The sequence below is a fragment of the Mchenga conophoros genome, linkage group LG15 (genome assembly GCF_057382185.1).
Source record: "Mchenga conophoros isolate Kocher_MC1m ecotype Shallow Benthic linkage group LG15, M_conophoros_male_GT1.1, whole genome shotgun sequence".
Classification (NCBI taxonomy): Eukaryota; Metazoa; Chordata; class Actinopteri; order Cichliformes; family Cichlidae; genus Mchenga; species Mchenga conophoros.
In genome coordinates, this window is record NC_140540.1 from 3895923 (window position 1) to 3917552 (window position 21630).

Sequence of the window (21630 nt, forward strand, 5' to 3'; positions counted from 1 at the left end):
GGTCAGGAGCCCTGCCCTCCAGCCCTTCATCAGAAAGACATTTCCTCCTCTCTGAGGACTTCATCAACATCCGCAGCCTAAAAGTTAAAGTTCAAAAGTTTCATTGTCTAGCAGAGAACAGAGAAATTTGTCTCGGGGCTTATCGTCTTTGGCTTGCTGTCGGGCTTGCAACTATAGCGCGACTTCCTTGAAGAACCATAAGGCTCTTGTGTGGTTTGGACAAACACATGATATGAAACTGGAGCATGATGACTGAAAGGCTTTCTCATTGCAAAGCTCTACAAATAAAATAATATTTTCACAGATCTGCTTCTGCCTTTTCTTTTCTTTTCCAGCTAAGGTAATCAATCAACATCCACGCTCGCAGGTTGTCAGGAAGGGGAAGGCTGAGCAAGTCTCTCTGGGTGATAGTGAAGGTGCTGGAGGGGAGACTGGATCCCGGTTCTGAAAAAGGGTTAAAGTGTGCAGTACTGAGTTGATCAAATCCAGTGGTGCAGGTCTGTTTCTCTATCCATAACAGAGAAAGAAAGAAGGGGGGAGAGAGAGTGATGACCGTTGACAGGCTTAAATAGAGGCTTCCATGCCAGGGATCAAACGCCATCCCTCTTCTCCACTCTCTCATTAAGACGGAAAACCCGAGCGCCGCCATCCGATCTGTCTCCATTTTTCCTCAAAGGAGTCTAACTTGAAAGATCTGCGCCTGTCGGATTTACAATGGTGGGCGAGTGGTGTTTACTGAGACGCGGCCTTGCCAGAAACAACAGTCAAAGAAAATAAATGGAGCCTGCCTAGTGTTTCCACAGGAGTAAGGAAATATGGAGCGAGACTTGTGCCTTGCTGTTTGGTAATTAGTACCTAAACATCCCTGTCCTTGGATCCCATCGCTCACATCCAACATTTCTGCAAGCTGGATAATATACAGTGGAGCATTAGCGTCAAACACGTCTGGTCATGGGGCCTGGCACGCCACATTAATCTGTTATTACATTCCCAGTGGATCTACCAGTCGCTGGCCTTGGCTTGGCCACCATAGCGCAGGGAGTCCATATAGGCTGACAGGGGACTCACACAGTGCACTTTTATAGCCAGGTTTAGTAAACCTTTTCAGCTCAGGCATAAATTTTGTAAATTGAGTCTTGCTTTGAGACCTGAGCTGATTAAAACAAACGGGTGTGCTTGACGTGTGAGGACCTACCAGAAACAGACCTGTGATCCAATTAAGGGCCAGACCCATAGTTTAAGAAATACTGCCATATAGGCCCCTGTGCAAGAACACGTCAAATTTAGCTGCTGCTAAAGACATTGCACCTGGGAGACAGACATATATGTTTCAGGCTGAGGTTAAGTTTAGTTTTTCCTTCTCCTGTCCTGTTTTTGTTATAATACATTTGTTGCTGCTGTGTTATCTTCAACAATTTTGCTTCTTCTTATTTTTTTTTTAAGTTTTATATTTCCAAATTTGGTGGAATTGGTCAACTGCCATGTTATTGTTTGTTTTTTGAGACAAAAGTGGCATATTTCGGCAAGAGTGCGCAATATCTTAAGTAACATTAGCTGGTTTCATTAGCAAGTTTGCTAATTAATGCTAAGTGACATGAAAATAAAATACCAGAATTTCACTCACCAAAACTGGCACGCAGGCTTCTGGAATGGTCTGTTAGAACAATCACAGTGCACCGAGTAATATTCACTGTCAGATAAATGTTTTAAAAATGCTACAAAAGGGAAAATGCTCCAGCAGAGGTCCAGTTCAGAGACTGGATATTAGCACAAGTGAAGAGGAAACGCTAGCTAGCAACCACAGGCTGTATCCGCCACAGGCATTACAAAAGATAGACGTCGCCCATTTGTTTCTGAAATTCAGTTTTTAAGCCTCAAGATGAGTGTTGCAGTCATCTTGGCTACCCCCCTCTCCAAAAAACCAAAACATGATAATGAACATGCTAATAGTAATAGGCAGCTCGATAGCTAATTTCTTACCGGAGACAATATACGACTTTGAAATGTGGCATGACCAAGATTTAAAAAATAGACTTAGTTTTTAAAATTCAGTTTAACCCAAAACGAGTAACTGAGTCCATAAATTAAGAAGGAAGGTATTTAGATAGGTCAGTGATTAAAGCAACCAAACCTGTAACAGCTGAGTCTATTTTTAAGCCTAAACGTTTTTATTTTTGTTAAGTTGGGGATTTTAACCTGGGAGCCTGTGAGGATTGACTCATATTTGGAGCCTGCTGTAAGTAACTGTTTGAGGAACTGCTGTTTTTAAAAAAATTATTTTATATTTGGCTCATGGCACTATGGTTTGTTATTAACTTCAAGCCACAGGGCTAAGCGTCCATGTTTCTGAAAAGTAAATATGTAAAACTTGAAATAAAGCCACAAACCAAAGTTTGTCCAACATGTATGTATGTATGTATGTATATATATATATATATATATATATATATATATATATATATATATATATATATATATATGAACTGTTTTAAAATTGAACCCTTGACTTGTGGTTGTGCCTTCAGACCAGAGTAGTAAGTTTTGTTAAATGACTTTCGGATATTTATTTTTGAGGGATACAGATGCTGAGCTCTGTGATTGGAGTGATGACACAGAAAGGCATGAATTAGACAGTCTGTTTTTTCATAGCTAATTTTGCGAGGAGCAGAATCAATGTTTTTTTGTTCATTTTTTCCACCTTTGTTTTCTTACATTAAGTCGAATCGTAAAGGTCTGAAGTATGACGTCTGCATCAGCCCGTTTAGAAGGTGAGGGCTGAGAAGGAAGTTTCTAATCAGAGCGCAGGAACAAGTCATAACAGGAGATCCTGTTTTAAAAAAGAAAGAAAAAAAAAAGAGCAACATGGCTGCTGAAAACGACTCATCTCTTCCATCCACTCTGAGACAGGGAGCATCTTAGAGAGTATCAAATTCTCAGCAGGTCCCCCAAACCTCCTCTCCTGGCCTGCCCTCAGAGCTTTGACTGACTTGTGGTGAAGGTTGATGGGGATTATTGATCTGCCTGGCGCGCGCCTGTGGTTACGGCACAAGACTGACGACCTCACCAGAGGGATTTTTTGGCGTTCACGGGCCCCTGTCTTACATCAGTTGCTGGGACAAGGCTGCCATGGCTTCCACTGTGGACTGTTTGAGCTTGGAGCCAGGTGATCAAGACATTTTTCTATGTATTTAAATAATCAGACCCAAATTTAGGCAGAAGATAACAATAAACATATCTGATTGGCTTTTTGGAGAGGAGCCGTCGAAGTGAGTAACCATGTCTGCAGACAGCAGAGCCTGGGGGTATTTATGATCTTGGTTAAATTCTCTGGTTAGGGTTTCTGTTCCAGTTGCGAACCACATGAAATAATCCTTGGTCACTGGAGAAGGATGTGGACACTGTGCTAATTATGTGAGATGATGATGTCAGGTAGTGATACCTACTACTGAGACACAACTTTTCCCTCTGCGCTGTGTTCCAACGTATATAACCACACTGCGGTGACCACACTCGCAATACGACCACACTCGCATCCACATGTCGGACATGTCTGGATCCTCAGCAGCCCTCACACATCCACACACTGTCAGACGGGCGCTCACTTTATCATTCATACTTATAAATCATCACTTCGCCTGCAGGAAGCGCGGGGCATTTTATTTTCCAGTCATAAACCATAAAACCCGCCTCTAACACGAGTTATGATCCTTGGAGACAGAGAGGATGAATGTCTAAAGCAGAACCAGACACGATGGCGGGCATCCTTCGTCCCCCACTTTTCCCCTGGCACGCCTCACGCGGCCATGGTCGTACGGAAGATTTTCCTTTAAAAAAAAAAAAAAAAAAGGCCTCCGCCTGATCTAAATGTCACCAGGGCTGTATGTCATTCAGCAGCGAGCTGGATTACCGTGACTGCTCCGAATTACCAGTCCATTAGCTCTCAATTAACACTTGCCTGATAAAGTTTTAACAACCCTTCATCTGACACGAAGAACGCACAGGGCTCCTTCATGCTTGGTTTCAGGCAATAGATGGGGCCCGGGCCCAAATTTTTAAAATTTTATTGCCTGGCTGAAACCTATGGAAAAACGCCTGTTTTACATGAATATTTGGCACAGAGTTTATCCTGTCTTATGTTCTGTGCATTCGGTTGTGCTGCACCAGTTTGCCATTTTTCTGACAGTCGAGATGGTGTATAATTTGAAACACTGACATGAAGCAAAGGCATGGGACAAAGAGGGCTTTTGTTTGCATGTTTGGTCGCTCTCCATGGTACTGACACTCACATTTTCACAGTAATTCCCGCTTCTTCTTCTTTCTTTTTTTTCAGGCAGTGTGGCCAGTATCAAATTGCATAATCTGAACTAGCAGTGCTCATTAAATGTAGGCATTTTAGGTTTCATAAGTGCACTCTCTTTGAGCTTCACTTAGCAGCAAATGGTTTCATGGAATCAAATGTTTCCAAAGCAAGCTAAAGACACAGGCATGCTTTAATCTAGTGATGAATGGATTCTGGTGCAGGATGTCAAGGCTGCCTTACAACCCTACCATGTCTGTGAGGTTCTGGGCTGCTGCCTGGATGCGGCTCGCCTGCCAGCTGATCATTTCTTTTATTACAGGTCAGAAGACAAGTTGTCTTTTACGGTCCCCTCTCTGTGAGGGTGAACAGCTTTTCAGATCTGGCATTCATTTATGGAGGAAAAGCTCTTGTGCAGGCTCGACTCCACAGAGGCAAGATGTGGGGTGTTTGGAGGCTGTGCAATAGTTCCACTAACATAATAAGTGCTAGTTTGGCTATATGGAACGCTGTATAGGTGGGCCCCCTCCCTGCGGTCCCCATGGTTAAATTAAGGAGCCACTAGAGTGCGCCAAAGTACACAGTTATGGTTGTCACAGTTTGAAAATCTCAAGGATCAAGCAGTGGGTGGGTGTCGGTGGAGAGGTGTCAGTTACCATCACATCAAATTACTGACAGTTTTTATATATTTTATGGTGGGAGTGGGCTGAAGTCGGAGAAGGTGGTCATCCTCTGAGACGTGACGGTGGTCGCTCCAAAACACTGAAGCCCAGATGACATCAGGTAACAGCAGTTCAGGGAGGTCAAAGGCTTCACGCTGGTTCTACAGCCCACACTGGAGAGCCCGTCAGCCTCAGTTTATCTTGGGACTAAATGAGAAATCAAGATGCACGCACACACACACACAGACACACACACACAAACACACTCAACCCACAGCTCTGTTAGTGGAGACGGAAACATAGGAAGATATATACAGCTCTGTGAGTGGTATGAGGCCCTTGAGGATCACTTCCCGCCTGAGCTGCTCCTCTGAAACGTTTGTAGAGGTCACGTAAACAGTTTGTATTGGGCTGTCAGTTGTGTGTGTGTGTGTGTATATCTATGTGTGCACAGTCCTTTGAGTGGAGTGGTTTTGTCTCCTCATAAACTCTTGTTTGTATTCCTGTCAGTTGATTGCATAATATAAGGAAGAAAATACAGTCTGAGCTGTGCTACTGCAAAACTACTTACAACCTGGTATAAAAATCAAGCGCACATCATCGCTGGCATCATGTTCAACCACCAAAATTTAACAGGGACAAAAAGCTCTATTCCAACCCCTCTTTAAACGAGTCTGCCTCGGCGCTGCTGTCTCTCCCGTGCATGGAGGACATTATGCTAATTTCCCTGGGTGTCTGGGTCCCGCTGCTCCTCCAGAGTTCATTATGATAATTGCTAGACATGGATGAGAACGCTGAGAATGTGAACCTGAAACCAGCAGGAGCTTTTTCCACGCAATCTATATTCAGGGAAATCCCGAGAATGTTCCCCAATCTGGATCATAAAAAAAACACATGGGGATGCTGTAGATCTCCGTCTCTGTTTCTTGTGTACGTGCACGCTTGGATTGGCTCTATTATGTCTTGGAATAATATAAAACAGCTTCCCCTGGTTCTCCCTGTCTCCATCTCTTGGGGTTTTCGCTTCACCTTTGAAATGCAGCCATGTCAGTTGTGCGCCGGCTGAGCGTGCAGTTAGGGACGGAGGTTCGACACCGCCTCAGGCCCGCGTCCAAAGACAATGTTGGTGCAGACGGAGCGGCAGACAAGAGATGACACGACCAACACGCTGCAGAGATCAGCGTGTTTCAGGGAGAGATCGAACCAGCAATGACTGCTAAGTGTGCACAGGCGATTAAGAGTAGACAGAGTGATGGCTTTTATTTTGAAATAGGTAGAGGAAACTGAATCTTAACTTAAAGATCCTGTATAAGGAAATGCAATTACCTGGCTATGTTTTCTCACTCCAAGTTTCCTCATCACACGGCTGTAATTTTGTAACAGCAGTGGTTTCTAAAGTAAATGTGTGTATCTCAGAATCAGATAAGCACAGGGAAGTCTTCTGGGGTCCCCATTGCACATAAACTGCATTATTATTATTACTATTAAGGTGAAAGAAAAACTGATTTTGGTGGAGAAACAAGATTCTGATGGGTGGGGGGGGGGGGAAGTAAGTTACAAAATTCCTATTTTATTCTTAAAATAAACAAAAATGTACAATCACAATGCCAATTTCACTCACTGTTGTCAGGTCTGTGTTTCCCTTAAAAAACAAAACAAAACAAACAATCGAAAAAAAATTATGATCTTTATGAAACGTACCAGCAAAGTCTAACAGTCTCCATTAGATTGAGTTTCCTGACAAGTGTTCATGAGAAGGAGCATAACAATAGAAATAACGAGTAAACTTTACATAAGAGCAGGTACAATTCCTGGATATCATACATGTTGATCAATGAATAATACAAGTTTTTTTTTTTAATGACAGTTTGTACGCAACATTAAAAAATTTAAAAAAAAATGAACCTTTGTATTTTGAGGAACAGCAAAAAAACCCAAACAGAAGCAGATGAGGACAGGTTAGGGTGTCAGTGCTGCGTTTAGGTGTAAACAGTTTTTAAAAGATTTGTGAAGCAGATTAAATAAATTCCAACAGATGTGCATAGTATTTGGGAAAATGCTATAAAATCACAGCAATCTAAAAGGTTTTTGAATTTGTTTATTTATGTTATGCTCTAACAGCAAAAGTACTTTTCGTGCTGGGCTGAAGCTGCTGGAGAAATGTGTGTGTGTGTGTGTGTGAGTTGAGAAGATCCTCTGCAGAGTGTGCGTGCAAATCTTAAATGAAAAGCTTGAAGTCTGATCCTTGGACAGGGCCATGTTTTTCTCAGCTTTTAAAAATTGGGTTATTATATTACCTTCATGCACTCAGTATCATACTGTATGAAAGCAAGAAAAGAAATGCTTTTTTTATTTTAAACAAATGCCAACTGCCTTGTGAAATCAGATTAAACTCCAATATAAATGGCTTGTTTGGCCAAGTGTTATCCATTCTGTGTGTGTGTGTGAGACTCCAGTGGCGTTACATCTCGACTGAGGACCAAAACCACGAGCCCTGCTGGCAGCCCGCCGCAAGTGCTGCTAGAAATAAAACAAGAAATAAGTGCTTTATGAAACAAACATACACAAGTCTCCCATATTTTTTGGTTACCAGTTTGCTGCCAGCAGCTGAATCCAATCACCACTTTGTTGTTTTGTGTTTTTTGGTTGTTGTTTTGCACTTTTTCCCCTTAAACTTTAACACATTTTAAAATCTCGCACGGTAATTTTTAAACCCAGACCTCCCCTCATATCGAGCCCACAGAGAGATTTTAGATTTAGACCCTTATTGTTGACATTAGCCAATAAAGAGGGTAAAAATCAATTCGGTAAACCCAGAGTAAAAATTGGAAAATAAATAAAAGCCGAAAGGATCACCAGAGTCTCTTTTGTTTCTCTGCGATTTCCTTTTTAACCCAAAAGACAGAAAGCAAGAAAAAAAAAAATACAAACCTGTGTGTGTGTGTCACACACTAAGACAGACTTTTTCAAAGCTATCTTTTACATAGGATATGAAAGCTATAATAGACTTGGCATGTCAGAGCTATAATCTTGACCGTGCTTTCAGCCAGGCTGGGTATGAAAAAAAAGAAATGCAGATATAGCAAATCTGTGGGATCAACCAAGGATTCTTCCAGTCCTGAGGAGTTCATGTATCACAAAATAAGTGATCCTTAAAGTCTGACCTGCCTCTTTTAAAGTGGGCCATTAGGCACAGTACCCACTGCAATCATCTTTGGGCTGGACGTCAATTCGTGTCTAAATGCACCATTTCTTATTTGGAAGAGAAAATGCATAAGTATCTGTGTGCATGTCAGACTAGACAGAGCAAAGAAATCAAGCAGAATTTCCCCAAACGGATAATTATTTTCCCCCATTGAAACTCTCTTTAATGGTATGTTGCCAAGAGGCACAATACGAGTTATTGCTCAATAAATACCAAAGGTTTAATTCCGAGCCAAATGTGTGTCAACGCCTCGCAAGGATGTGGGGCTCTGGATGTGTAGAGCAGAAAGTTACACCAGAAAAAAAAAAATGTTGCAATACTCTTTGGAAATTACATTTCATATTCAACACGATTTTAAATCTTTGGGTGCTACCAGAAAAACAAAAACAAAATGTACTTTCTTAAATTACCTATCAAAAAAAAAAAAAAAAATCATTTTAACTTAGTCATATAGATGCATCAAAAATATTCAGATTACCTTTCTTTGACTCAAGTTTCAAATACAATACATAATTTATGGCTTTATAAGTTAAAACGAAGAAAACGCCTCAATCTACATCGTTTCACCCACAATATACAAGTTAAATTAATCGGTTTAAAGCAAAATTTACTGTCCACACCACTTAAAGTAACATATGCGTTACTCTTATTACTTGCTACTCAGTGCTTAACTTGCATCTTGATATTGTCGTAGTACAAAAAAAAAAAAACAACACAAAAAAACATGCTCTGCAAAAAAAGCCTTAAAGAAATACAAACACTGTACAAAAGAGGCAGTCTTTAACAAATATCGTCGAAGCATCCCTTTAGCTTTGTGGAATAGAATAAAACTGAAATAATGTCTCATCCACTTGGGCCTAGTAAACCAAAACTGTCTTTTTCATTATTGCTTTGAAACGGACTCCCTTTGTAGCGCCACGGTCTAAACACATTCCAGGAGGACAAGTCCACACACGTTTGGTCTCTCTTGCTCTCTCCCTCTTTTTTAATCTCAACCTTAATTTCCAAAGGTAGAGACAGCTGATGTAAGCTCAAAAATCCCCTTTTTATTTAAAAAAAGAAAGAAAGAAAAGGTTTTGTGCTTTCAAACCATGACATCAGTTGACTTCTTATCTCTCTGCCTTCTTCAATATGGCCTCCAGACTGCTTCATCCATGCGGCCTCCGGGGTTGAGTACAGTTGGGGAGTTACTGTGGCTTCCGTCGCCGTCCACCCCTCCCTCTGTCTGGCTGGGCAGGTTAGGGTTCACCAGGGATGTGCCCGTGGAGGCGCTAGTGCAAGGCGGGATCATCCGGGACGGCGAGCGGTCCCCGCCGGGAACCATGGAGAACTGGTACGTGTTGGAGGACGTCCCGTAGTACAGATAGGGCGTACTGCTGGTCTGGAAGGGTCCGCTCTGACTCTGGGTGGAGCCCGGGTACGGAGGGGGAAGGTAGGTGTGGTAGTGGGCGCTGCCCAGCGACATGGCTGAGGTGACGGGCGGGGTGTAGGTGAAGGTTGCCGGGTAGTGCATCCGAGGGCTGGAGAAACGGCTCTCTGTGAGGGAGGAGAGGCTCGGGAACTGGCGCTCAAACTGACCGGGGAATGGGCTCAGGTCAGAGGAACCTGAAAGGTGAAAACACAAAACGCACAAACACGTGAATTTCGTCGGTGTTTTATGACGTCGACAGGAAGGATTTATTACGGAACCTAAATAATCACACATCAGCTTGTCAGTTGTGATTGCGCTGAATGTGGTTTGGACTATTAAACCATTTAGCACTTTGTCTTGTAGAGTAATTGAATTTAACGAATACGTCTCTTGAGAAATTAAACAGCAGTAAACTGAATTGTCTATGAACCAATCTGAAGAAGCTAATAGATTTTGCGGGCACGGCTGCGGAGCAGCCTTCATCTATCAATATTAATAATGATATATCGATGAACTTCAGTCAGATTTTTTTCCAGTTGCTGCTATTCGGTTTCCATGAAGTTACCAAACGCACATCAGCAAAGTCGTGTGCAAGCATGTTTACACCTTTGCATATTTATGTTCCTGTGAGTGTGTTGGTGCATGTTTATGTGCATCTGTGCAACTGTTTATGCATGCAAATATATCTGTGCGTGCGTGTGGGGGTGGTGGGGGGAGCTGTATGTGTGTGAATACTGTATGCACATAAAAAAAAGAAGCAGTTGGGATGAATCAGGAGCTGCACATGTGGAAACACTTTGAGCAGAAACAGTTTCCATGAGATCCATAATGAGGCAGGGCTGAGCTCTGATGTGGCTCCTCTCCTCGCCTCCCATCGGCTCCAGCCTGTGTGTGTATGTATCCGTGTGAGTGTGCGTCCGTGCAAGCGCGCGCGGGAGGAGTGTGTGTGTGTGTGTGGGGAGGGGGGGATGAGAAGGAGCTGCTCCATCTCACCCTTCGTTCCTCTTTTCGCTTCATCCCTTTAAAAAATACCCAAAAAACCACTAACTGGCTGCGGCGAGCTTTGCGCTGGGCGAAGAGTTTAAGGAGAATAGGAGGTCCTCCCCTCCCCTCTCTCCCCGTCTCCCTCTCAGCGGTTTAGTCCAGCCATGGCGCTCTTATCATAAATCACCAGGCGTCTTCTGTGTCACCATGTCTGCTGCGAGAGGACAGGGGGTGGTGGGGAAGAGGAGGGGAGGTGGGCGCAGTGTTTATGTGCAGGGAGGGATTGCGAAGCCGGGTTTGTCGCTGCAGCGTCAGATAGCATATGCTGCTAATTAAGGCCTTTAAACTTCCTCTTTCCCCCCCGAGATCCGTTTGATTCTAATAGAAATAGTAGGCGATTGTCTCTCTGTTGCAGAGGGGCAGTGTGATCTCAGACGTGACCGGCGCTGTTCAATAAAACCCCTGCTTTTAACTTCAGGACCTATTTTTGTGCTCAAAGAGGCCCTGTGATGATGGGCCAGATCGAACTTTATCAGCCTAAATAAAACCAGAGTGTAAACGTCTGAATGTTTGGAAGGATGTTACAAAACTCGGGGGCGTTGCTTCCGAATGAGGTGTTTGACTTGACTGATGAACTTTTTTTGCGATCGCTTCTGAGCAAATGTAACATTTTGACACACGAGCCGGACCGCTTAAGGGAGGGCGGAACCCCGATACAGCATCCATATCAGCTTCTGCTCGTGCTCGTCGGTATGTTCTGCGGCTGGATACGGTTACACAGCCGCCTGGCGAGGTGTCAACATGATCTCTGGAGATCTGAGAGCCTTAGTCACATCGCTTAGGAGGCATTAAGCGCTTGAGGTGTGCGACTGGGTAAAAGTGGGGAGGCGAGTTTTTGCCCCCGTGTTGGTGCTCGCGCTTTGAGAACAAAGACCAACGCTCGCTAGATGAAAGCTGAAGTGAGCGACCAAACTAATCAAAGTTGACAGGGCAGCTGGCGGGATTTTAAACCCTTTCTAATGCAGAGTCACATGGCTGCATCGCTTAATCACTCACCCTCGCTCGGGGCACACACACACACACACATGCACACAGAGGAGGGTGTAGTATGTTAGCACAAGGAAACAGAAACAAAAAGTAGTGTAGAAAAAAACTGGTGGCAGTGAGTCAAACAGGTGTACAGGGCAGAAACTCGTCTGGCGGCGTGCAGGGATTTTAAAGGAGCTCTTACATTGGGGGAAAAACGGGGACAAATTGGAACACAGATGCTGCCGTTACTGCAAACAGACTGGCTAATGCAATTACCCAGAATGCCTTGAGAGAGTGGCACATCGCTGTAAAGACACTTTATTTGTCAGTCACGAGCCTGTTATTATCCCTGGGCCTGTTATTACCCATGCTCCTCTGGGATCAAAGGCTCTGAGCTTGGAAAAAAAGAAAAAAGGAAACAATAGTTGTTTTTTTCCCTCGACTGTTTGAAAAACATCAAGCAAAGCGCTCTCTGGAGAGATGGTTGGACAATATGGCCTCATTCCTCACGTTCGCCTGAGAATGAGCTTGCTTTGCTGAATTATTCTCTCTTAAATAGTAGCTCATAGTTTTTTCTCCCCTCTTTGTATACGTTTCTGCTTTTCACAGTGTGAAAGTGCGTGTGTGCCTGTCTCTCCACCCCTACCCCCTCTTTCTCGCTGTAAGAAAAATGCTGCAAACTTGTTGTAAAATGTTGTAAACTAAATTACTTGTAGCAGATTAAATGACCCTGACAGTACCTGGCAATCGTCTAGGCACGTCACTGATGGCAGGCAGACCTGTGGCTCGGCTGGAGGAGAGGGGGGTGGTGGAGTGGACCGAGGGGGACGCCATGGGACTCAGGTAGGACGGATACGTCTGTTCGTACGACCAGGGAGGAGAGGACTGGGACTGACGAGGGTCTGAAGGGGAGAAACGGAGGGAGAGAGGACAGAAATGGAAGTGGGAAAGAGGGGGGGAAGATTACAGAAAGACGTATAAAGAAAACACAAGACAGGAAAAGAAAGGAAGAACGAAAGAATTACCACTGGCCCACAAGCTTGTTCAAATATTCAGATTTCTTTTGGAAGGGGGGGCAGGAAGGTTGGCAACAATAACACAACGAGCTGTGGACTTGATCCGTCGCTATGCTTCTCCGCGCCTGTGTTTAGGGTTAAATATCACTCGGGCATGTTATGCAACATTTTTTAATAATAAGACTTCTAATGTTTACCTTTTAGAGAGAAGATCTTCCTGTTTGCCTTGTAAAACTGTGTGCTCGCAGCTGAGGCACAGAGAGCCTCGCTGGCACTCAGCCACGGTGTAAACACACCGGCAGACAACCACAACACTTTATCATTGTGTCTGTGCGGCAACAAGGACTCAGAATGGAAGCTGATTGAGACAGAAAGTATATGTGTGCGCGTGTTTATGTGTGCATGACAAAGCTAAACTATTTGATTGTTTACTTTCAAGTGATTTCTTTCACTGTTTTTGTCAGATCACAGAAGGTGAGGAGGCATGCCAAAAAACCCAAAGAAACCAAACAATCTTATCAATCAAGCAGCACCTGTTTGGCAGTTAGCTCACGTGGTACTTTCAGTCCAGTGTACAATTGTCACCCCCGCACTGCTTTGCTGCGAAACCGTGCCCTCAACGATCCATCGAGTCGCAACACAAAACCGTGACAGAGATTAACTAAGAGCTAAATGACGACGTGTGACGTGCCTCCAGAGATTTGGGTGATCGGGTAGCAGCCATCCCAAACCGTGAGAGATTTTGTTACCTTCTAAGATTGATAGAGTGATGGAGCAGAGAAAGACAGATGATCTCAGAGGCACCGTGCTTGGTGTTTTGTGGCTCAGGATGTGTCTGAGGCTCCAATTGGGGTTTAATATTTCACCTTACATACAGTAAACGGTGCTCGGTTTGTGACTCAGCCCACCTGTCCAGAAAAAGCATGGCACGTGTTGGACACGCGCCTATTCCATGCGTCAACTTGGTTATACTTTCTTGGAAGGGAAGCGATGTGAAAAACGTCAAATTTTAAAAATAAAAATGCCCGCTAACTCCTTTAAAACCTTCCTTTCCTTGTGTGCATCCACAGTTCAAAGCATGTATGTCTGTGTGAGGATTTCTTCCCACGTGAAAATAAGAAGACTCGTTCTTAAAATACAATATGGAATTTTGGCAACTCAATTTTGCAGGATGACAGCAGAGTATGATCATATCATGTTCAGCACAAGGAGGCTTTTGGTATCCTAGATGACACATACACACACAAAGCTTGGGCAACAGCAAAATATTTGTATTTGAAACTTATAACAAGGAACTATAAAATTGCAGAGGTTTAAGATCAGATACGGAACAGCATGCTAAGAGATTCTGTGCATGCACACTTCCTGGACGCTTCCAGCACCTGGATTCTCCATCAACACCAGGAGGTTTGTATAAGCTGTCCTTGGCGGCTCACCTGTTATCTGCGTCTGTCCCTGTGGGTTGAAGGAGTTGGCCGCCGTGTTGAGAGCTGGCCGGGGAGCTTGTGTCGGAACCGCGACCCTCACCCTCATCCTCTCTAGCTCGCTGAGGCGGTCGGAGAACAGACCAGTTTTGGGAGGATCCTCGAGCTTCTGACGATGCCCTGCAGACACAGAAAAACAAAACAAAGCACTGTTATATTGACGGGACGCAGGCAGTAGCGAAACACCCATTTAAACACTGACTGTAAGTGCTCCGATGTTGCCAGCAAAGAATATTTTTATCACTGTGAAAGAAAAGTTCTGGGCAACGTTCAACTCTTAGGTTGTTTGCTGCTCCTGAACCTTAGAGGCTCACTTCCCGATAAACACAGTTTGTACCCCAAACGAGGAGGAGGTGCAGGCGCATCTGGGAATGGTGTCCCAGACCCTGATAAGTAACAAAGTCATGGGAATAAAAAGAGATGTTCTGATGTATGTTAATTTTTAACCTGAGGCTTCTTCCACTAGTAAACACAAGCTCTCATGCCATTGCCCCATTATCCCCACAGGAGTCATAACCTATGCCAAATATATTATGCATTTTCTCTTCCTGCATTCCTTTACCAATAATTTTACACCCTTTATATCCCCGATTCTATTCCACTCTCTCAGCCTGGTAACTCTACACTCCTCCAACATACAAACACATATCCACGCAAGATGATGTCTGAGCCTGTCTTAGCAGTCCGTTTGGCCTTGTAGTGGGAACCAGTGCAAAACCTGCCCAGGGCCCACAGGTGTAGATTATAGTTTAGTAAAGGTGGGGTAGAAAGAGAGGCCTGGACGCATGCACGCACGCACGCACGCACACACACACACACACGCACACACACACGCACGCACACACACACACACACACACACGCACGCACACACACACACACACACACGCACACACACACACACACACACACACACACACACACAGAGTTCTCTTTAACACCGACACAGTCCTGTGTCAGTGTGTCTGTCTGGTCTTGCACTAGTTCTCCTGTAAAGGCGGTAAAGTAAATATCAAACAGAGTAGAAACTCCTGCTGTGCTTGGCAGGGCTCCAGCTGGCTCAGGCAGAAACAGCGCGCTACTTCAGAATCCTGCCTAACCTGACTGCTGCCTGAGCTGGGAACAAAGGCCTGCCAATACTCTTATAACACCGGGTGGGTGCACAGGAGAGGGCGAACAAAAAAGAGCTTTAAAAAGAATCATCACTAAGGCATCATTAGAGAGATCAAAGAAAAATTCCAGCCTAACTATGTGTACCGATGACATCCCAGCTGAGGGGCTCTGCTGCATGTCGTATCCATCTTTCCTGTTTGTGCTGATTATCTAAGTTTGTCGTTTTGTATTTATTCAACTAAGACAGAAATTCTTTTAGAAACCGCCCATAACAGTCGAACATTTTTCCACTACTGCAACAAAGCATTATTTCAGCCTCAGTTATGCTGCTACAAACCATGTGACTCTCTCACAACAAATTAATTTACTCTGGAACAACTGCTTGGAACTTTAATACCAAACAGTGGTGCAATGAAATTGAGACTCGAGAATGGCGGCAGAGAAAAAAAGAAGGCAGCCAGTGACAGTCAGACAGACCATGATTTTTATTACAATGACGTTACCGGACTGGCATCATCCAGCTCAAAATAAATAGACAATCTCATCATCGGTCTCCTCTAGCTGCTCTGGAAAGGAGAATAATAGCGGCTACTAAAAGACCTCAGCTTATTGAAGACTTTATAATATAATTCAAGCCCATATTTCATTAATAATATTTCCCCATCGTTCCTGCAGATAATTTGTGCCTCTCGCTGGCATTCCTCGTCTCTCTGTGCAAGCTGCGCCCAGTCAATCATAGCGTTTCCATTTTCAACAGACCCAGTTTCTATTCTAAAAAAGCCTCGGGACACAGAGCAGGCTTTGTGCACAGCCTGTTTCCTAGTGATGGGAATAAATAGCAATGGGAGACCATAGGGGGATGATGGGAGACAGAGGGGGACAGGCGCGAGCAGGGAGGCAACGCCGGCGAGGGAGAGACCCTGATGACCAGTAAATTAAGAGCTCTGGGCTGGTTAGGTGACGCAGGTTCTGTGAGGAGTGCTGAATGGTGAAACAGTTAGGGAGACTTTAGGATTTCAACATATTTGTCGACGATCCTAAAATATAGACAGATGTTTAAGAAGATAAAAATTATACTGACACGACATACAACAAGCTAACTTCACTTCTGTTACAGTTTCATTCAGCTTCCATCCTCAGCCACCGTAAATGTCAACAAATCTATGGGTGACACTCCGTTTTAAAGGAAGCCTTTGTATTTTTTCCTCCTATAGGAATGCTGCATGTCAACCACCACATTAAGGTCCAATTTACACTCCAACCAGCCAGACCTCAAGTCCATTAGTTTAGCAGGCCTTGACAGTAAATACAGTTTTTCATGAGTTAATTACACCTTTTAGAGGACAACTGTTGCCAAACACAAGATGTCTCAGCTGTTTTATCGGAACCCTAGCAGGGCGGAGGAATGAGCCGGGGGTATTTAAAGGAGCGGGAAAGGCGGATGATTTCACTGCCGTAGGGAAAGTCCCTGAGATTCCCATCATCCCTGTGAAAACAGCGGAGATTTTCGATAGCGCCTGCCACTTCCCTGCCCAGCCAGCGCCCGGAAACATGGACAGATTCAGACCAGATGTGAACAACTCGCACACACACGGAAACACCAGAAACGCAGAAAAAACAAAAGGATGTATGGATACACACTCCTACTGCATGCGCAATCATGCGTGTTTGCACTCAGCCACTACACACTTAGTCACACACACAAACTAAGATTTAGAATGATTAGATAACACCTCTATAGATAGTATCTCAACTCGCACGGTTGCACGCTGATCCTAGGATAGTATTTTTTCAGCCGTTCCAGAGAAATAAGTCTGGATCCAGCTCACCCCTGCTGATCTGATAACAGTTAGTAAGAGCAAGTAGGCAAACACAATATAAGTCTTCCATAATTAATGGCAGCATTAGATTGAATCTGAGCCTGAGCACAGAGATCTTTGACTAATGGTTGGCTGTTATGTCCTGGCTGGGAATATCCCTCAAATACCGTATACATTTCTTTTAGCCGGATAGTGGTTTGTGTAGGGATTTTGCATCGTGTGGTGTATCAATGTCCTTTTAAAAAAGCTTCAGGAGCTTCAATAGTTAAAATATTAGAAATGTTTGAAGAATTTTGTGCCTTTTTTATGAATTTTTATAGCAAATGTATGTACACATGAAATTACAGGCAGACAACAAAGCTTATCAAACACAGGACACTGGTGAAACAGCTATGCTAGGCTAAGCTAAGCTAAGCTAGGCTGCGTGCAGTGTTAACGAATTTTGTACGGATTAAAAAACAAGATATAATATAATAATTAGTGCATGCAGGAGGTGGTGACAGTCACAGGTCTTTATGCTTATCTTAGATAATGTCTCCAAGCTAGAGACAGATTTTATTGATGTGCCAGTTCAGTCTCTGCTAATTAGCGCACCCCAGCTCTTCTCATATCTGGCTGGCGTTATGGCCGGGTTGCTATTATGACAGCCCTCGATATGATTCAGCTACTCTTCATCGCATCCTCAGATGTGGGTGGCTCCGTCTGACAGGATGACAGGAGGCCCAATCTAAACAGAACCAGCAGATCTGCTCTGCTGCAATGGTAAACTCACCGACGCAGCAAAGCAGAACAAAGACTACCTACAGTAGCTGCAGTCTAAACAGGGGACCTGGTGTTTTCCCCCCCATAAATTAAAACATTTTACAGCAAAGAATCTTAACTAAATCTAATTCCATGGTGTAATCTGTAAAAAAAAATAAGTGTGGGAGATGTTATTGTTTCCCCCCCATAAAAACAATCTAGTAACCATTGTGGTCCTATATACTTTAAAGCCTGTTAGAGCAGGCTGGTTATTGAGTTATTGCTTTCACTGTAATGTTTGCAGAATAATTATAAACCTTAGCCAAACAAGTTCAGAGCTTAGACATATTACCACAGCATTAACAAGAATACTGTAACAGATTACTGTTATGAACTTTTGGATTTGAGAGTTAATAAAAATGTGAAAATGACTTGACTAGAGCTTCAGGTTCTAACCTGTGAATGATGCAATGAATGACGGCCAGGTTAGGACCCCTGCTGAATAGTTAGTAGGCCACAACCGCTACACCAAAGCCATCAAATTGTGCGCTTAACATAACTGTCGCAGACAGCAGCTCCAGTACAATTCAACAAGTCAAAAGAAGAAGCTGCAGGACACACCTTTGTAGGGAATTCAGATGTCAGCAATCAGGCAAATATTTGACACGTAGTAGGAGTATTTCAAGGATGTTTCTGCGAGTCACCGGACTCTCTGAATCAAGTTCACTTCTCTTTTGTTTAGATAATTGTAGTTTTCACTCTGGAAACAGTGGTGGTTTCTGGCTTTATGAAAAGTAGAAACTGAACTGACCTGGGTCATCCTTCAACAATCATATCTGGATAAAATTCTTTCCCTAGCAGCGGCAGGGTCATATAGACCAGAGGGGGGAGGATCCTCCCATCCTCCCAGCTTAAATCTGTTGGAAACACTGAGAATAGTTGGAAAATAAGAGTCTACAAGTGAGTCAGGTGTGAGTCTGCAATGAGCTGATATTATTGCGTAATGCACAGCTGTCTGAAAAACTTGCTAGCACCGTTTGAAGTAATTGATAAGCAAAGAGGCATGCAATTTCAATGGACTGGACATTTTGAACTGATCCCAGATTACCATCATTACTCCTGGCTATAGCCTACGCCCGAGGCTGGAATCGACTGTCATTGCCTATCAAGAAGTGTATTTTTAGAACGCTGATCTGTTCATTTAAAGCTCCTCCTCCTCCTCGAACTTATCAAGTTTCAAGTGTCACCACAGAAACATCAGTGGGAAATTCTCCTACCTCAAGCCTGACTAAGTAAAATCTGAGGAAAATGCAGAGCAACAGAAAATCCTGAATAAATGGAATAATTTATATATTTGGTGTCACATCGTGCCCTCTAAGCCCTTCAGTCTGGTTTATGATCACCAGGAGAGCCTGGATGAATGTATCACTGGGGCTGATTCAGACCCCCCACCTCTCCCCCAATACTCATGGAGCCTGGGTTGAATCAGCCCGTCTGTGTTTGTGTGTGTCAGTCATCTCACGGTGGAACAGTAAACTGGATGAATGAATACGCTGGTTCCATATTTCACTTTTTTATTTGGAGCTTTCACAGTGGCCATGTTGTTTTTGTGAGTGGTCAGAAACAATGAATTATTTCACGTTGCAATCTGAAGCTGGCAAAGCGTGGCTTAGTGGGTGACAGCCAAACGCACGTCTACCATGGGGGTCTGGTATAAAGGGAGACGAGGTGGGGAGAAGAGAAAAAGAAGAGAGCAGAGAATAAAAACAGAACTGAAGGGGGGAAAAGAGGGAAACGATGATGAGGTGAAAAAAGAGAGGAGAGAGGAGGTGTAGGAGACGAGGCAGCGAGCAAAGGAGTGAAGGAGAAAGAGGGAAAGGGGGAGCCAGGCTGTCGTGGAGCGCTGCCAGCCGTCTGTGTGGTCCATGCGTTCCAGCCCGGAGGAAGCTAGCCAGGCAAGGGAAGGGCACACACACACGCGCACACACAAAATTCCCAAAGGCGATACATTTATTGAATGCAAACACACTTTATACACATTTGTACAATACTGTACAAAGTTTAAAGAGCACCAGCGCGCACACACACGCCACCCACCAAACGCACACACACACACACACACACACACAGAGTTTAGCTCATGTGTGGCTTTCAGACAGGCTCCTTCTGCACCTCTCTGCTCGCATTAACGTCTTTTGATTCAGAACAGGGGAGAACAAATCCATCTGAGATGTTTTTGTCGCATCTCGGGGCCAAACAAACCCAGACTCTGTCTCGTTATCTTTATATCTCCTTATGATTCACTTCTGCCTCCCTTTCTCGCTCTCCATTCTTCTGTTGTCTTCTTTGTCTCTCCCTCCCACTGGATTATTTTGTTCTTTAGACGCCTTGGCACGTCTTCAAGGGACTTCATAAGACATTCAAGTGACTGGCTGCCTCTAGAAAAGCCTGAAGTATTTCTTTTCTTTTTTCCCTCTGCCCTTTTCCCCACCTTCCTACTCTGTTCATCGTTCATTTCATTGCCTTTTTTTCCCTCCTGATGTTTGGATGACTTTTATTTGTTCAGCTACCATTGTAAAAGCTGTTTCAAGTGTGGCTGTAGCCGATAGGTGAATCTTCTGAAATCCTCTTTAATTACTTGGATGATGAACAAAAGAACACTGCTTCAGTTACTGCTTAAGGCAGTAACTGAAAGGGTACAATAATCCAGACACGTAGAGGGCTTCATTCCTGAACATAATTCAAGGATATTAAATGGTATCTGTCTGACATCATTTGAATTTAACGGTTTAATGCAAATGGCACTTTAGCACTTACTGTACAAGCCCCTGCAATGGCATTTGTAGGTGTGTAATATATAAATGTTTGGAGGCATTTTTTTGTATCATTATATCCAACAGTAGGCACTACATTTTGCGTATTAACCCAGCTGAGAGTGTGCCAGACAAGAACCAATCACAGAGAAGCTCACAACACAGCAATATTGACACAAGCTGCCCACAGGAATCACAATAAGGTGATAAAGAAAAGAAACCACTAAAAATGAAAGAGCAGCAAATCTGTGTCAGAGTGTGTCTGCGATCGCTTTATTTTCAGTTTTAATAAAGTGTCAGTTCATTTTATTACAAAATAGCAACTCTTTTGTTGGCTGTTATTTTCTCCGTGTTCTTTACTGTAAATTAAGTATCACTCATTCAGTTTAAACTCATTAATTTAATAAGCTCCACAACAAAATCTCACCAAGTAGTAACACTGCAAATTAAGTGACATGTTTTTGTTTTCCTATCAATCATGCACCACTCCTAATGCCAAAGTCCTGAGTCATCTTTTTCCAGCTAAACTGAAACGTACGAGGTTTTAATGAAGATTATCTTGTCCAAGAGAAATAATCAAATTATATATATTAGAGTAAGCAGCTTTTTATTCTGGATATTCCTAATCCAGATTTGTGAAAACAATGATGGAACTTTTGCCGTGAGGACTCCCCAGCTTTGGAATTCCTGGTTAGGAAAGCCAGCGTTGATTTTCCTGTTTTGGGGGTATATATATATATATATATATATATATATATTTGTAAAAATGTTTTTTAAAATCATTTATTTCATAATATTATTGAAAATATGCACACACTCTTGTCTTCAGTTTTACTCTGCAAAGCACCAAGTAGCTGCAAGTTAAGTTATTATCATCAAGTACATAGAGAAGCATAACTCCATATGGAAGTATTGTGCATCTAAGTGTGTGTGAGAGTGTGTGTGTGTTGCACGAGTTTGGCTTGGCAGACAGACAGGTCTCCTGAACCACTAATATTGTCTGCAGGCTTGTAAGTACCATGGCTTCTTCACCAGACTTGTTAACACCCTGACCAA

The 21630-nt window shown here is 43.4% G+C and overlaps 2 protein-coding genes across 9 annotated transcripts in view; both read right to left on the reverse strand.

Annotated features, from left to right (window-relative positions):
* Positions 1 to 1884, reverse strand: part of hmgn3 (high mobility group nucleosomal binding domain 3) — a 37904-nt gene extending 36020 nt beyond the window's left edge. Inside the window, exon 1 of one of the 2 annotated variants that reach the window (XM_085246808.1) lies at positions 1625 to 1884. The gene's annotated coding sequence lies outside the window, so the exon portion shown is untranslated. The remainder of the gene's footprint in view (positions 1 to 1624) is intronic. The other variant, XM_085246805.1, reaches the window with a different exon arrangement.
* Positions 1885 to 6570: 4686 nt separating this feature from the next.
* runx2b (RUNX family transcription factor 2b) overlaps positions 6571 to 21630 on the reverse strand; it is a 78391-nt gene continuing 63331 nt past the window's right edge. For 5 of the 7 annotated variants that reach the window (XM_085246258.1, XM_085246254.1, XM_085246255.1 and 2 more), the window contains 3 exons: positions 14041 to 14208; positions 12329 to 12490; positions 6571 to 9769 (listed from right to left, as the gene is read on the reverse strand). In XM_085246258.1, the coding sequence (XP_085102384.1) occupies positions 9291 to 9769; positions 12329 to 12490; positions 14041 to 14208 (809 nt within the window). In that variant the 3' untranslated portion in view covers positions 6571 to 9290. The remainder of the gene's footprint in view (positions 9770 to 12328; positions 12491 to 14040; positions 14209 to 21630) is intronic. The other 2 variants (XM_085246259.1, XM_085246260.1) reach the window with 1 other exon arrangement.